The following is an 18006-nucleotide window of genomic DNA, read 5'->3' on the forward strand; positions in this document are numbered from 1 at the left end:
AAAAAGGGAAAGCGAACTTTGCTTTTTTCTTCACAATCTGATTGGCTGACTAGAATAAGGAAGCTGCTACTATGTAATGAGGAATTAAAATATTAGCCAGATGAAATCTTGAAAAGAAATTGAAAAATGGAATGGAAAAGCAGTCATCAAGTTGTGCTAGGTTGGTTTGGATACTAGAATTTCACAAGCTGTAGCATTTAAAAACCACACATTCCTACTATGAAGGTAAAGTATTGGTTGATTTCAATGAGCTTTGGATCAGGCCCTCATACCTGTGTAAAGACGGAATAACTCCAATTAAGTCAAGCAGTTATAGGTATGTGAAACTTGTGAGTTCAAAATCTGGTCCTTAGTAAATAACTACAGAGGCGGAAGGCAGAGGAGAGCAGGGCTCCGTAGAACAGCTAGCAGTAGACTTGGTATGAATAGAGCTATATGAGTAGAAGGAGTCTAAGGATATCACTTAAGCCATTCTCCATGTCCCTTCTGAATTTGGCTGATCAAGATCCTCAGCTAGTATAATCTCAGCAACACAGAACTGAAGTCACTAAAGCTACATTATCTTATGCTATCTGCGCATGTGGTCCAGGATTTATAGACTGTTTCTAACTAATCCACTGGCTCCAGGGATAGTCTTTATTTTAAGTGAAAGGAATATCTCTGGAATTGGTAATAATTCTGAACTTAGAATGATGTTTTCAGAACAAGTATCAGAGGGGTAGCCGTGTTAGTCTGAATCTGCAAAAGTGGCGAGGAGTCCTGTGGCACCTTATAGACTAACTGAAGTGTAGGAGCACAAGCTTTCGTGGGCAAAGACCCACTTCGTCAGATGCATGCATAGCTACTTCCTTAGAACTAAAAAAAACACTTCCTCTTTTCTGAGCTATGGAAATAGCTTTTATAAAGTATATTTTCTTTAAAAAAGACCACCACGTATGGATTTATGTTTTAAACATGAGCTGCAGTAAAATATGAATCTTATTGTGTTTCCACCTATTCCTCTCTATTTAAGAAACCAATAAAGCCATAAAAGAACAAACCAGGAAACAAACGAGAAGCAAGAACATTACAGTAAGAGGCCACAGAAAAATGAAACGTGATTGCAAATCTCCCATAGATATGATTACACCTACTGCTGCAAAGAGGAAAAAATACAGGTCTAATATATTCAACACATTTTCCCCGGGGTTTAATTTTTTGTATTGAAAATAAACTAATTCATAAATATGTTCTTTTTTTTCCTGTGCACTGTTCAATCTGAACTCTGCAGATATGTTGGTTAATCATAAGTATAAGAACTCCCAAGCTAAGGAGTGCCTATAAATTTTCTTAATGAGCTGTTTACTCTTTGTGGTGTGCAAGCTGGCTTAGAATCTCTGGAGTACACTCACCCATTGTATAAATATAGGTCATTTTTGTTTCATTCTAGCAGTATTCACTACAAACCAATGCCAGTGTTCCTGTTAATGTGAAAATTAATGAGTCAAATTCTGCCCTCCCATACTCACTCATTCACAAACACAAACCACCTCTAACTGACAGTGGAAGTTCTGCAAACTGAGGCTATGTCTAGACTGAAGGCTTCTTTAGGAAGAAGCTTTTTCCGGAAGAGATGTTATGAAAAATCTTCTAAAAGAAAGTGTCCATACTGCAAAAGCGCATTGAAAAAATGATCTGCTTTTTTGAAAAATAGCATGCATTCAGTGTGGGAGCTATCTCTCATGTAAGCTGTGATTGCTATGGACGGAATGGCTATCAGGGCACTTGTCCTTTTTCCTAGAGGCCTCTTCTTTTGGGGAAAAAAATCAAAAACCTTCTTCACCATCCACACACGCCTTTTTCTGAAAAAGGCTTCTTCCTTGTAGAAAGATGTTTACCATTGTTGGAAAAACCCCTCTGTTCTTTTGATTTTTTTCCCCCCAAAAGAATGCAATTGCAGTGTGGACGTAAATGAATTTTTTTCAGAAAAAACGGCCATTTTTCTGAAAAACTCTGCAGTAGACATACCCTGAATGAGTTGAGAATAGAGCTGCAATAGGGAGAAACTTGTCTGCCAGCAATGTCCCAATAAGAAAACAGAAGTAGGCTTTAATTATGTCAACCCAGCATCTAACTCTTAGAGCAGAACAATCCTGCCCTTTCTAGTGCTACTCCAGAGCTTGGAGATTTTATTTCCCCAGCAGAATTGGGCAGATAGAAACAAGAGACAGAAAAGACCAGGATTCCATCTCCCAGCCTCTACATGATTTTTATCTACAGTATATTTTCCTGTGCTCTGTATACAGACACAGCACAGAAAATGCAGAACATAATATTGTCTTGCTGGTTGCAGTGTACTTTCCACGAGTGATGCAAATATATTGATGTCTAATGATTTTAGATTTAGCAGCAATGCACTTACTCCAGTTATCAATAGCTTGTGTTCCCATAATGCCTACATCCCCCAGCTATGGACCCGCGCCCCATGGCGGTAGGGCTGTACAGACACAGAACAAAAAAACAGTATGGCTACGTCTACATTGACAAGATTTTGTGCAAATACTTTTAACTCAAGAGTGTTTGCGTTAAAAGTATTTGCGCAAGAGAGCATCTACACTGGCATGTGCTTTTGTGCAAAAGCATCCATGCCAGTGTAGTCGTTCTCTTGCGCAAGAAAGCTGTGATGGCCATTTTAAACATCGGGCTTTCTTGCGCAAGAAATTCATGTTGCCTGTCTACACTGGCCTCTTGCACAAGAACAGTTGCGCAAGAGGGCTTATCCCTGAGCGGGAGCATCAGAGTATTTGCGCAAGAAGCACTGATTTCACACATTAGAACGTCAGTGTTCTTGCACAAGTACTTGCAGCCAGTGTAGACAGGTGGCAAGATTTTGTGCAAAAGCAGCCACTTTTGCACAAAATCTTGCCAATGTAGATGTAGCCTACCTGTCCCAAAGAGCTTATTGCAATCTATGAAATGCATATTAGGACTCATAACAGACTTCTTGAGTGCTCAAAGCCTGTTATCAAAGCACTTATTTTTGGTAGCTGTTTTCCAGTATTGTTCATCTCTCTCTGTAGGCATTGATGACACTGACTGACTCTCTGTTCTCCAAGGAAAGCAAATCCCATTGTATCAGGAACGCTCATTTTCCAATCCCCTTCGGCAGTTTCAGCAACAAGCATTGCTCAGAGAACCATCTGTGGGTAGATACTGTCAAACATTAGTTCCTTTGGGAGTAACTAGGAATGTGGGCTGGTAAATAGGATAGCATGTGCACAAAGAGGTCTATTCCCCACTGTGCCTGCCAGCCGTGGTCTCATGCTATATTCGGCATAGATGTGGGGCATATGGAGAGATGCTTTCTCAAGCCACCTGAAGTGTTCATTTGGATGCTGAGACTGTGTTAAAAGTTACAGGCTATTGCATTCGGTGATTTCACCCTCACAATGCAATAGCCACTAGTGCACTCGGTATCGCACGTTTTCATCCACATCGTGTTCACAGATGATTCAACTAAAACAAATCACTTTTCCTTCTCTGTTCCTGGATCCAGCCTCCAGGGTTTACATCCATTTGTAACATCTTCATCACCCATTTGTCCTTCTGTGCACCATCAATGAACTCGTCCAGGGACAGTTGCCCTGTAGAAGAAATGGAGGAAGATAGAGATTGATAGTGGGTGACAGAAAGGCCTGGTTTACACTTAACATTTAGGTTGACGTAGCTATCTTGGCCATCGGTGTGAAAAATCCACACTCCTGAGCACGGTAGCTGTTCCAACTTAAGCCCCCGTGTAGACAGTTTGTCAGAAAGCTGGGGATGGGATAACCAGGGAACAATCACTTGTTGATTCCTTGTTCTGTTCATTCCCTCTGAAGCACCTGGCACTGGCCACTGTCGGCAGACAGGACACTGGGCTAGAGGGACCTTTGGTCTGACCCAGTCTGGTCGTTCTTATGAAAATGGAAGACTGCTTCTGTTTGCCTCCTTGGCAGTAGCTAGGCTATATTCCTTACCTGACAGAAAACACCTTTCAGTCAGCACAGGCTGGTATAACTATGCCAGAAACAAGTATTTAACTATCACTTTTCTGGTATAATTTGGCTATTCTAGAATAGCTCCTCTGTGGACTCTCTTTTATTTGAATAAAAGTGATTTTGTTCTGGAGGAATTATTCCAAAGCAGAGTAATTATTCTCCAGTAAAGGCACTTTTATTTTGCAATAGTATCCACACTAGAGGCTATTCCAGAACAGCTAATATTCTAAAATAGTGATTTTGGCCAATTTCCCTAAGACAGAAAAATATTCAGGCCTATTCTTCATAGAAGGCGCCTTTGACTAAGGACAAATGTTGCTATAATTTGATATCTGATACTTCCTTTCTCAGGTGTCCTCCATGCCATCCTCTAAATTGTTGATGAAGATATTGAACAGAACCGGTCCCAAAACGGACCTCTATGGAGCCCCACTTGTTATGCCCTTCCAGCATGACTGTGAACCATTAATAACTACTCTCTGAGAATGATTATCCAGACAGTTATACACCTACCTTTATAGTAGTCCCACCTAGGTTGTATTTCCCTAGTTTATTGATAAGAAGATCATGAGAAACCATATCAAATGCCTTACTAAAGTCTAGGTGTACCACGTGCACCACTTCTCCCTTATCCACAAGATTTGTTTTCCTATCACAGAAAGTTACCAGATCGGTTTGATATGATTTGTTCATTACAAATCCATGCTGGCTGTTACTTATCACCTTATTATCTTCCAGGTGTTTGCAGATGTATACCTTAATTACTTGCTCCATTATCTTCCCTGGCATAGAAGTTAAACTGACTGGTCTATAATTTCCTGTTGTTCTTATTTCCCTTTTTATAGATGGGGACTATATTTTCCCTTTTCCAGTCTTCTGGAATCTCTCCTGACTTCCATGACTTTTCAAAGGTGATAGCTAAAGGTTCAGATACATCCTCTATAGGCTCCTTGAGTATTCTAGGATGCATTTCATCAGGCCCTGGTGACTTGCAGACATCTAACTTTTCTAAGTAATTTTTAACTTGTTCTTTTTAAAAATTTTATCTTCTAAACCTACCCCATTTCCACTCGCATTCACTATGTTAGGCATCCCGTCACCATCAATCTTCTTAGTAAGAACCAAAACAAAGAAATTATTAAGCACCTCTGCCGTTGTCAAGTTTTCTATTGTCGTTTCTCCCACTTTGCTGAGAGATTGGCCTACTCTGTCCTTGGTCGTCCTCTTGCTTCTAATATCTTCTTGTTACTCTTTATGTTCTCCCTCCCCTTGCTATTGACTTTAGCGGAGTTACTTCAAGATTTACCCCAATGTAACTGAAATCACAATGCAGTCCATCATATCTAATATGATTAAGATGATTCTTCTTCTACATGATCTAGCCAGCAGAGGTATCCGTTGACAAGGCATGAATCCCGCCTAAGCTGTAGATTTCTTACCGTCTCCATTTTCATCCACTAACTGAAATATCCTGTCCACAACCTCCTCAGGGGAGAGCAGTGGAGTCCTCTCCTCAATTTCTGACCGACACGCTTTCTTCAGCCTGTAAATAGACTGGAAGAAAAGAAGCTTGTAAGTATAAAGGGCAGCTAAGCAATGTTTTCTCTAATCTTTTCCATATGTGTGCAGAATAATTTTATGTGCACCACCAGCAGAATAAAAAAACCTAGCTGTGGGTGTCTACTAATCGACTGGCTAGCATTTGAATCTCTCCTGAGGGATACACAAACTTACAGGGAACTCTGCATGTCAAGAACAAAACAGCAAAGAAAGAAAGTTATTAATGATGACACTGAGCACTTAGACACAGGCAGACTGCAGATTCAATCATGAACATTAATCAAACCTCAGTGCTCCATTGTAAGATAGGCAAGCAAATATTAATGTCCCCATTTTACAGACAAAACTGAGAAGTTAAATGATTTTCCCAAGGCTATATCTCTGTGGCATATCTGGGGAATGAACCCTAGGGCATTCATCCATCCATCCATGCCTCCCAGATCTGTATTTAGGTTGCTTATTGATATCTCATTATTACTAATATATTAAGCAGTCCATGTGCTACTTCTGACTCTGCTGGCACTCTCCAGTTGCAGAGAAAATTTTTCTGCTTAGACCACACTAGAGAAACAGGAGAGGGGAGGGGAAATAATAATAATAGTCAGTGAAAGCAAGAGGAAATGTTATATTGTTTGTTATTAAGTTAACCAATAAAAAGCTAAATCTTCTGGGGTATGTCTACACTACCCCGCTAGTTCGAACTAGGAGGGTAATGTAGGCATACCGCACTTGCAAATGAAGCCCGGGATTTGAATTTCCCGGGCTTCATTTGCATAAGCGGGGAGCCGCCATTTTTAAATCCCCCCTTGTTCAAACCCCGTGTAGCGCGGCTACACGGGGCTCGAACTAGCTAGTTCGGACTAGGTTCCTAGTCCGAACTACCGTTACACCTCATGGAACGAGGTGTACCGGTAGTTTGGAATAGGAATCCTAGTCTGAACTACCTAGTTCGAGCCCCGTGTAGCCGCGCTACACGGGGTTCGAACAAGCGGGGATTTAAAAATGGCGGCTCCCCGCTTGTGCAAATGAAGCCCGGGAAATTCAAATCCCAGGCTTCATTTGCAAGTGCGGTATGCCTACATTACCCTCCTAGTTCGAACTAGCGGGGTAGTGTAGACATACCCCTGGATTGTTTCCTCTTCTGGGTCCAATTCAGCTCTCATGTAAGTTTTTTTGCCACTGAATTCAATTGGAGCAGGAAAAGTTCCTTCCATGCAAACTCCTAGAACAGGGGTTTGCAAACTTCATTGCCCTGCAACCCCCTTATGACAACAAACATTACTGCACAACCCCACAATGAGGACTGAAGTCTGAGCCCACCCAAGCCCCACTGTCTTGCTCCCCTCCTGCAAAAAACCAAAAGCTTGCATGTAACTAAGGGAACATCTACATTACTAGGCAGATTGACGCTGTGAAGGTCAATCTTCTGGCATTTGATTTAGTGGGTCCAGTGGAGACATGCTAAATCAAATGCTGAGGGTACCCCTGTCTTTACCAGTACTCTTCACAAAGGGAAGTTGACAGGAGTGTATCTCCCGTTGCCCACCCACAGTGAGGACGCTGCCCTAGCTCGGCTTATAGTCTGTCGACTGGAATTGTGTACCTTAAACTGACCTTCCCCCACAGTGTAGATCTGCTCTGAATTCTGCCACTCAAGACTGAAACCTTCTGACTTCAACTTAGGCCCCGGTGGTGGGGCTTGGCCTTTGGCCCAGGTAGTGGGGCTCGGGATTGGTTCTTGTTTCTCAGCAAGTCTAAGCCAGGCCTGGTGACCCCATTAAAATAGGACTGACACACCCACTTTGGGATCCTGACCCATAGTTTGAAACCTACTGCCCTAGAAACCTTTTAGTCTGTACATACTTCTAAAGTGCAAAACCCCGGTAATAATACTGACCTCAAATATATGTAGCAGCTTTCATCCAAGCAGATCCCAAATGGATGTAAGAGACAGCTTCAGCCCCCCCCCATGCTCCCTAAAGGGGGAATGGGAGGCTTGGGGCTGGCGTAGTCCCGGATTGTGAGGGGAGAGCCCATCCCCAGCCATCCCCTTTCACTGTCTGGTGATTCATTCTCTTCCCTGTATGACTGTCTGAGAAGCTGTCCCTTTCCAGGCACATCCCATTTTCCTGATACAACCCAACCTTTATGATGCTTTAAGTCAGCGGTTTCCAAACTTTTCGGCATCATGCTCCCTTTTTGATTTTTGAGAAACCCTCATGCCCTCCTCCCCCCAAATAGCAATGGCAGCAAAACTTGTTGAGCAAAGAAAAAAAAAAAAAAAGGCAATGCCTGCTCTGCTTTTAAGGCGGCCAGTTTGAAGTCTGCCCCAGCCAGCCGAAACTGCACGTGTTCCAGCGGCCGAGCAGATGGACAAACCGGGCTCTTTCTTGGGTGAGATTGGCGGGGAGGGACTGGGTCGTCTCATGTTCCCCTTGGAATTTTTTCACCCCCCCCCCCAGGAGGGGCATGCTTCCCAGTTTGGGAACCCATGCTTTGTTATGACAAGAGGGAATTGCATGCTGAATTTCGTGGTCTTTGGTCTTACCGTTTAGGAGTTCTTGAACTGACAGACAGACATACTCTCTGAAATCTATAGCAGATATCACCTAGCACAATGGGCCCCTGGCCCAGATGCTAGGAATAGAGGGTCCTACTTACATCAACTATTTCTAGGAGCTCAGGTTTATCTATGCAGCCATTCCCATCCTTGTCGTACACTTTGAATGTCCATCTCAGCTTATGCTCAAGTTTTCCTCGTAGGACGAGGTTCAAAGCAGCCACGTACTCCAGAAAATCAATGGTGTTATCCTGCAGACACAACAGAAGACACAGTCACAGGAACACGTTGTGGGTACATTTACAGTACAATGCTATTTCGCATCTCCACAGCAATCCTGTTATTTCAGGCTCGCTATTCTGACGTCTCTGCATATCTCATTCTACGAGGAGTAAGGGAGGTTTTTCAAAATTTGGCCTTGTGCAGACAGCGCCACATGAAGAAATAAGCTATTTCAAAATAATCGAAATAAGAGATGCAATTTGCCTAGCTCGAATTGCATATCTTATTTCAAGTGACAGCACTGTGTAGACGCACCCCTACACAATGCAGTTGTGAAAACAAGGATGAAAAAATAGCTGAGGCTATGTGGTTATATATTTATTTGCTTCCTTCTATTTTTAAATGAAACCTGTGCACTGTCAAGCTAATTGATCCACTGATTGATTCTACAAAGTGGGATCTGTAGTTCTGTTGTTGCATCTGATCGGAAGGTTTCAGGTGTTCACTGTCTTAGACAAAAAACAGAGCCTTCACCAGGTGCTATGTTCAACTAGTGAAAAGGGAAAAGACATGGAAAAATTCATCTCAAGTCTTGTATATACAGACGTTAAGCTGCAGTCTGTCTATTTCAAAAAGGCGTAAAATAACTGGTTAGAACGTACACTGATTTTCATACTCTCTAGTGTGTTCTAGCACTGCTCCAAGTGGGCGAAATTCACCCCTGTGCAAAGGGTCAGCCAAAGTCTCTGCTTTGCTCAAGTCTCACTTAAGCTCTGCTTTGAGAGTATTAACTGAGACTTAGTACTGCACAGGCCTTTGCTTAGGGATGAATTTCACCTTCTGTGACCCAGCTGGGTTGAAATGGATATCAGCACGGCGTAATCTGCACTTCCAAGGAATGGAAGATTTTTAATGATATAAAGATAAATAATGACCCAGGCTACAACAGTACTTGTGAACTGGTGTAACTCCAGGAGGCAGACAGAAACCTGGGACCTTTAAAGAGAGCATAGCTGCTCTCAGCTCAGGCTGTAGAGCAAACTCCTTTTTGCTCTCTGTAGGCGGTCTAAGTGCCACTACATGGGACAGTGATCTACAGCCAGTAGGTGTGTGGGTTACACTGACCATCTATAACCTGACGTGCTGCTGTTTGGAGACCTGAGATTCAAAGGGAAACCATGCTGACTTTTCATGAATTCCTAAAGCTACAGACCAGGGTCTAGATCAGGGGTGAGGAACCTCAAGCCCGGGGGACGAATGTGGCCCCCATCTTGCCTGGATCCGGCCCACCCCAGCATTGGGGAGCACACGCTGGCACTCCAGACCTCCCACTGCCCCCCCATGGGGCTGGAGCACACAATCTCTTCAGCTGGCCCCCCCCAGGCTCTGGTGTGGGAGGGAAACATGGGGAGTTTCTTTCTCCTCAGTCGGGGGCCACATCAGTGAGGGAGTTTGTTTTTGTTTTGTTGTTTTACTTCTCACTTGTGTGCAGCCCCTGACTGATTTTTCTGTGGGTCATTGGCCTCTGATCTGAAAAAGGTTCCCCGCCCCTGGTCTAGATCTTTAACTGGTGCAAATTGCTGCAGCTACATGGACTTCCATAGACTTACGCCAATTTACCCAAGCTCAGGGTCTGCCCCCAGACTCTCTACCACTGAGTCCCAGGACTGTCTCCCTTCAGGCCCTGCTCTGTAATACCCGCATCGGCTTGTGGCCCTCAGAAGGATTTTGGTGTGTACAGAGGAGATGGCCTCCCAGAATGTGCACTTCTTGCAGAGCACTGGAAGTAGGAATCACTTGTCAGTACTCAGCCTGCTCAGCAGTGTTGTCTTCAAGTCGTCATTGTCAAGTCCGAGTCGAGTCTCAAGTCACTACAGTTTTAGGGGTACTCAAGAAAAGTCTGGGGGGTACGTCAACACAACTGAAATTTGGAGAAAACTGAATTTTTGTTTCAAGTTTTATAGCGCTTTATTATTTTTGTACATTTAACACCCAAAAATTTCACTGCCCGCCTGGCTATGATTAAGTTGTTTAAACAAATGTGTTGTAATGGTAGAAAATTTTTTATGTCTGAAAACTGTAGGTACTGGGGGTACTTATAATTTTTTTTTAAAGGGGTACTTTATAAAAAAAGGTTGAGAAACATTATGCTAGAGCTCTTCCTTGGGCTGTCACAGTTCAACCCTGTTAAATCTGTCTCTAATTTTGTCTCAAGTTCAATAAAAAATGACAATGGGATGTAATGAGTCAAAACAATTCCCAAATTTCAGAAGGAAATGGAGCCTGGTCCTTGACACTTACCCCATTGACACTGGTACTTCAGGTCCTTGACACTTACCCCATTTTTATCAAAAGCTTTGAACATAGCCTCAATATATTCTGCTGCTTCCTGGTTATCTTGGACTCCAAAGAAGCTTTTGAATTCATGCATGAAGAGAGTCCCACTGGGACATTCCACCACAAACTTCTTATACCATTCCTGCAACTCGGCAACGTCAATGTCTGTCGGTTCCCCTTCCTCATTGGTGAAATGTTGCCCCATGTTGCTCTCAAAAACAGAAGAGAGAGACAGAAAGGAAAAGAAGAAAAGAAAATGTAGTTAATGTCCTTTAGCTTATATTGTTCCTCTTCCTCCTTCACTTGCTTTTTCTTTCTTCCGTTTCTTCTTGGGATATTTCCTACCTTTGTTTCTCTTTCCAGTCTTTCATGGATACTGTCTATTTCTGATTTGTCACTTTTCTTGCTTGCTTGCTTTCTTTTACTGATGTCTTTGATCACCCCTCCAATCTCATTCCCTCACTAGAGGACCGTACAGTGGGTTTCCTCAGTTAAATTAGTACATGTGGTTGGTAGCAGACGTGGATAAAAATAACTAAGATCATTAGGAGATTCCCTCTATGCGTCACACAGACCTTCATGTGCTCCAGAGCTGTGACTCATTTAAGAGCAAACTCCAGGCAGGGTCAAAATGACTTCTCATGTCAATGTAAGCATTTGAAAGCTCAGGTTCACACTAAAAAGTGATGAATAATTCCCATCTCCCTGACTCGGTGCATGATTTGAATGATAAAGTAATCAGAAATGATCACTGTAACAGTAGTGTCTAGTTGCTGACACAGGAAAGATTCTTTTTGGGATGGACGCTCTAAGCCTCGCTGGAAGTACGTTAAATGTTTATGAAACAGAGGTATTTTTACTTTAACCCCTTTCCACATACAGGTTTATTTTGGTGGGAAATGTTTGAAAAATAGCACATTTTCAATGATAAAACCTCTCCTTTTCCAGTGAAAATTAGTTTTTAGGTAACACTTTCAAAAACATCTACATTACTCATGAGGTTTGTGCTCCATTGGAAATCTCACCCATAATACCCCACTAGGAGAGAGAGCATAATTTACACGGAAATTACTTGGAGATGACCATATTGCCTCTTCCCCTATGTTGCAACTGCTATTTACACTTTCCAGTCCCATCTCACTATTACTCTGTGTTCCCCATCTGTCTGTCATTTGTTGCACAGAACAGTTTCAAACACTGTGTGGGCACTTAAAACACAGGAATCTTTGTACAGGTACATTTTCTCTCAAGGATGAGTGCAGTCCAAAATTTCCCATTATCGCTCAAAGTTAGGCATCTGCTCCGAAACCTAGGTCTCAGAGTTGCAAAACTTCCATTGACTTCTGATGAAATGTAGGGTACACCTCTGAAAATTATTCCCACCTAGTTGCATTCGATATAGATGTAGGTGCTTGCCTTCAGGGACTCATGCTTAAAAATCTGGCCACTGGATTTTGCTTTTATGAATATTTCATTCTCTGACACTCTGTATGCGTGCCTATGGCCAGTTAGTTAGTAATAACAACTGACTCTTATTTATTACAGGCCCGGAGTCTACAAATACTAACGCATATGGGTAACTTTACACAAAGTTAATCCTGAAATGAAGATTAACTAATGAAATTCTGACTATTCCTATTAGTCATGTGTGACCTTTGCTATGAGAATTGATACAAAGCAGGATAATTTACATATATCTATATTAATGGTTCATATGTAAGATGTTTCATACATGTATTAATTAAAAAACAGAAAAATAATATATATTTTTTACAAATCCTGTATCTGTCATTGGTTGAAATGCTTTCAGTGTTTAAAACATGCAGTGATGAAATAGTTCATCTCCTGTAGGGAGGAGAACCATCAACTTCTAGTAGCTTAATTATTAATTATTTATATTATAATTGCACCTACAAACCCTAGTTAAAAATAAGGGCTTTATTGTGCTAGGCACAGTGCGCATGTACACAGAACACAGCTCCTGCCCTGGACATCACTCCCAAGGACTGGGCCCTCATTTCTGTATGTAGCTGGCATTATTTTTATTTTATTGTAGTGTTTTTATGACAATACTGGAACTTTATCCATTGCCACACCTGGTGTTGGAGTCCAATCAGTCTTTTCATGCGAGTTGGAAACAAATGACCTATTGCTATAAATATGCCAGAGCAATCCTGATTCACAGAAAGGATTCTCCCCTAAGAGGATTGGCACAGCAAGAATAGGAAACAATAGACTCCACATTGTAATAATAGCAAGGGGCAGGATGATTAAAGTCACTCTCCTCAGCAGTAGGCTGGAATTCATAATGTGGTGGAAGAACACGGTCAACAGCTCCGCTAGGCACACTTCCCAGGCCATTTAGAAACCCAGCTACAGTTCCTGGCCCTGTAACTCTTTACTTGCTCGGGACGACCTTTTACTCAGGCAAGGAGCCCCCAGGATGTGACTCAATGCTTTGGTGAGAGTTTGCAGGAACCTGTCTCTATTTTTCATTTCCACAGCACTTCCCAAGCTAGGATCTACAAGCGCTCTGCTGACTCACATACAAGTCTGCACAAGAGGGAAGGACACATTCAGGGCAGGCAAAGTGTGGGTCCAAATGGGGTCCAGTGGAATCTCCATGGAGATTAAAGCTGCTTTCCCCTTGCAAAAATGCCAGACGAATCTCACTGAAAGGCAGCGTCCCGGGATAGTGCTGAGAAATCCAGTTTCCACTTTCCTGCATCAACAGGGATGGATTTGGCCCAGTGAAATTAGGCTGTGATCCTGCAAATACTTATGAATGTGTTTCACTTTAGTACCATGAGCAGTGTCAACATATGCACTAGGGTTTGCAAGATCACTGCACCTATCAAGGTAGGCAGGATTAGCTCCATTTCACAGGCTGGCTACACTGAGGGGATTGTCTACACTGAGCAACAATGCAGGCTCTCAGTGTACTAACCTTTTGCATGTGAACTCAACTGGGTAGACCCTGCTGGAGTGAACTGAAAGTCCTCTGGTGTGCTTTAAGGTAGTACTGTTTCTATAAAATTAGGCTAATAATATTCCCTGAATAGAGCTAATTTTCACAGAAAAGGCGGTAGTGAAAAAAAAAGAGTAGGCATTTGAAAACCACAATTATTCTATGTACTTAAACTGCAACCAAAACATAAAACTTTTGACTGAAAATGTTTTCTTTTTTCCATGTTTTTTTTCTTGAAGAGACACCCCAGCTTCAGCTCAGTTTTTCAGTCAGAAGATTGGGCAACAGTCAAAAGCTTTGTCAGTTTTATGTGACAGATCTGCACATATTATTCCAAATTATGTAGTCTTTGCAGCAGCATTTCAAGAGACCAGTCCAAAAAGAACGATAGCAAAGAAGTAGTGGAAAAGATCAGCTACGCTTTCATCAGGTATTGGATAAAACCTTACTAATTACTCTCACTGAAAATAAGAGATTGTATTCAGCCAGTTGCTATTTCTGGGCCATTATATACCAATAACTGTGAGGTAAATTGTACATGTTGATATGTGATTAATAATACATGCTACATATTTACCTTTACTCTTCTCTTTCAAATCATGTTTATATAAACTCCAAATAAACATGCAACATCAGGAATTCCAATGGCTGGAAATTTGAAGCTCAGCAAACCTAAAAATTAAGTACACATTTTTAACAATCAAAGTAATTAACTATTGGAGCAACTGATCTACAGATGTGATGAGTTCTCCATCACTTGGAGACATGACATCAAAATAAACATCTTCTTTAATGGGTGCTATAGCTCAACGAGAAGTTCTGAGCTTAATGCAGAAATTACTGGATGAGCAATTATTTGGCCTGTAGAGAGATGCTGCTGTAACTTGGGATCTTTTTATGGAAAAGGTTGAATGCCAAGAATGCAGTACATTTAATCATTTTCTGCTGTTACGTTTGTAAAACTGCTGCATTTTGGAATGTGGCTACTGTGTGCATAAAACATGGTTCTACATGACTGGGACATGATGTTACCTTATTATGTAACTTGGTTTTCCCTTGTGGTAATTTTGTGATCTTTTCCCATAAAATACAATAGCTACTCCCTGTTTATTTTTGCTCCTCCCAAGTAATTTTAAAACTCTGGCTGCTGGTATGAAAACTCCTGTGCATACACTAATTCCTAGCTGGTCAGATTTTTTTACACTGCAGATTTTGCAGTGGCAAGAGTTCTCCCCGTTCTGCCAGAATAATATTGTTTTATGGAATAGTGATAGAAATGTAGCTGTGTTAGTCTGGTGTAGCTGAAACAAAATACAGGACTATGTAGCACTTTAAAGACTAACAAGATGGTTTATAAATAAAGATGGTTTATAAATAAGATGGTTAATAAACCATCTTGTTAGTCTTTAAAGTGCTACATAGTCCTGTATATTGTTTTATGGGGCAGCTTTTAATGATTACAGTCCAGCGGCTTTCTTCCTGCACTACTGCAGCTGTGCAAGTTGCTGTACATGTAAGCACAGATTATTAGTTTTTAAAACCGCAGAGATCTCTACAGAACTCTGAACTGCACTATATAGCTGGTACTCGGGAAATGATCAGCACTCCATGTGATAAGGAATAGATGATCCTCTGGGGATGACCAGCACTGGATAAAATGACACACAGATTGGAGCACTGTTTATTATGCGTCTGAGCTGCAAAAGAACGGGCGAGGTCTGCCAGATGAGCCATCCCTAAACTATCACCAGCAGAAGTTGCTGCACTACCCTGCCCAGCGCATGAGCAGCTAGAATGAGGCCAACTAGACTGCTCTTTCCCCTGTCACTCATTGACAGAGCGTGTTCCCACATGCTTGCTTTGGTGAAGCCTGGAGGAAATCCAGGAAATAACTCCAAAGGGGTAGGATGATTCAGCAATTTGGCATCTGCATTAGCAATCCCCTGTGTCTTTGCTGAGCACAAATGTGGAACAAAGAGAATAGAGGGTATCACCAGGTGTTAGCTGCCCCAGGCAAAGCCATGCCAATCCTTGTAAGTCTGAAAGACTGATAAAGCATAACTCACTGGCAGTATTGTTCCATGATTCTGAAATAACGTGGCCTCCTTCTCATTTACAGTAAGATCCCTTAACTGCTCTGTAAGGTGAGCATGAGCTGAGCTAAGAACTACACCACCTCCGTACCCAGCTGTTGGCATGGTGCACAGATCAGGGTGTGTGGCTAGAATTCACTTGTCATGGCTATTTTCTGTTTTCCTAAGCCCAAGGGGCCCCGGAAGCAGTCTGTAAATTGGAGAATACCTGAAACATCTCTAATGTACCCCAAGGACCAGGCTGCTCTATCATGGCCTCCGAATATAGGATGGCTTCAAGTGATCTGTGCCCCCTCTTTGCCCGAAGTGCAGAAATGGAGAAACTCTGAACCAGGCTCACTGTTTCTCTTTCTTCTATAGGCTCTACTTTCTCCCCAGCTGCCCGTGGAAACCGTTGAGCTGCCCTTTGTCTTATGCAACACTCACTAGTTGGAAAATTGTCTCTAAAATTAGGCAATAGCCAGAGCCAGATCACAAGAAGCTATCTGTGATTTTGTACTGTCTGTCTCTTTATCCATCCCCATACATATCTATCTATCTAGCTAGCTAGCTCATCACCAGGGGATTTGGACTGTCATACGCTTTTTATATGCAGAAGAAAAAGATAGCAAATATAATATTACAGTAGTACCCCAAAGCGCCATTTAAACCCAGGGCCTTGGTATCACACCAGTCTGTTAAATAAATAAATGATCAAATTCAGTAATGCAAACTGATAGTACCAAGAAGGGTGCTAGTCTTTAAGTCTTTCCTCAGTTGACTGCCTTTTTGGTGTGGGAGTAATGGTTCTGTGTATTGCTCAACAGTGGCCATTTTCTACCCCAGAAGTGGCTGCATTTTAGTGGCAGAGGTTGTGATTTCTATATGAAAATCCTATAAAGCACATGAGAGAAGACTCAAGACAAATGCAAGTTATGTCTTCAATACTTGTTAAAAAGTTCTGAAACTACAAATAATCAGAACACCTTGGCATAGGGTAAAACATGGGCATAGTCCAAAATTAGGAACATCATTAGGTGCTGCGTAAGCTGCGTGGGAAGTATGGAGAAGGGAATTTCCTGCTGTTTTTCTGATTCATGGAAACTGATTTGTAATGTTCAGCTTGCTCTCTCGAAACCAAGATTCACCCTCTTGACTCACTGCTGTCCAACTGTGGAAAAGGAAGGTAAAGTCGGTAAGGAAATGTAGAGAGACGTCATTTGCTGACTGAAGCCAATAAAGGTGCTGGGGAGAAATAATACAAATATCGGACTCACAACCAAAGGTATGTTTATGAGCAGCAATGGAGCTTTATTATGAGGTGGGGAAGGGAAGAAGTCATTTTACAGATCTCTGAGAATACCATTTCTGTCTGTGCTTTCATCTCTTAATTGTGCTTCATCTCAAAGTTTCTTAGGCGTTGGTGCTAGGGATCTGTTAGGACAAATCTCTCTATGTCAAATTGAGAAAAAGACGGAAAGTTCAAGTTTCTGCAAGGAGTAAAATAGAAGAACATATTGAAACATGCCAAGAACTTGAGCACTTGCATCTAATTTGCTTATAATTCTTTGTCCTTTAAAGGGTTTCCCCCCCTTGAATTCCAGGTCTACTTTGAAAAGAGACTGAATGAATCAATGGGCTTAAGCTGCAGCAAGGGAGGTTTAGGTTGGACATTAGGAAACACTTCCTAACTGTCGGTGGTGAAACACTGGAATAAGTTGCCTAGGGAGGTTGTGGAATCTCCATCTCTGGTGATATTTAAGAGCAGGTTAGATAGACATCTATCAAGGATGGTCTATACAATTCTGGGTCCTGCCATGAGGGCAGGGGACTGGATTCGATGACCTCTTGAGGTCCCTTCCAGTTGTAGTATTCTATGATTCTATGAATCACAGGACTGAATAATTCTTAATAATTTGCAATTCAGGATAAAGACTTTGTTTTCATATCTGTGTCTTTTACCTTCCCCAATAGGACCTCCCACCCTGACTGGAGCCTCTGGCCATACTTGCAATACTTTAAGTAATTGTACATGTGCTGTTTATTAGTGAGGGGATGTGCTTCCCCTCCATAATTGCTAGCCCTGCCATCTCATCGTAGGGTCTGGAGTCAAACTTGTCTATTGGGCAGCATTGTAAAGATTCTGCACAAGCCAATTCTCCCGTTGGTTACACTTGTGCAGTCCCATTGTTTTACGTCATGTCCTTAATGGCTGCCTGGACTCCAGGTTATTTTCCTATCATCTCCCACACTGGTGTTACCAGTTGT

At 42.0% G+C, this 18006-nt stretch overlaps 1 protein-coding gene across 1 annotated transcript; it reads right to left on the reverse strand.

Moving 5' to 3' along the window:
- Positions 1-3240: 3240 nt before the first annotated feature.
- GUCA1B (guanylate cyclase activator 1B) lies at positions 3241-10903 on the reverse strand. Its single transcript, XM_089773681.1, has 4 exons — positions 10700-10903; positions 8241-8390; positions 5459-5573; positions 3241-3623 (listed from the first exon to the last, which is right to left on the reverse strand). The coding sequence occupies exons 1-4, from the start codon at positions 10901-10903 to the stop codon at positions 3496-3498; spliced, it is 597 nt and encodes a 198-aa protein (XP_089629807.1). The 3' UTR covers positions 3241-3495.
- Positions 10904-18006: the final 7103 nt, after the last annotated feature.

The sequence above is a fragment of the Pelodiscus sinensis genome, chromosome 27 (genome assembly GCF_052426305.1).
Source record: "Pelodiscus sinensis isolate ZL-2025 chromosome 27, ASM5242630v1, whole genome shotgun sequence".
Classification (NCBI taxonomy): domain Eukaryota; kingdom Metazoa; phylum Chordata; order Testudines; family Trionychidae; genus Pelodiscus; species Pelodiscus sinensis.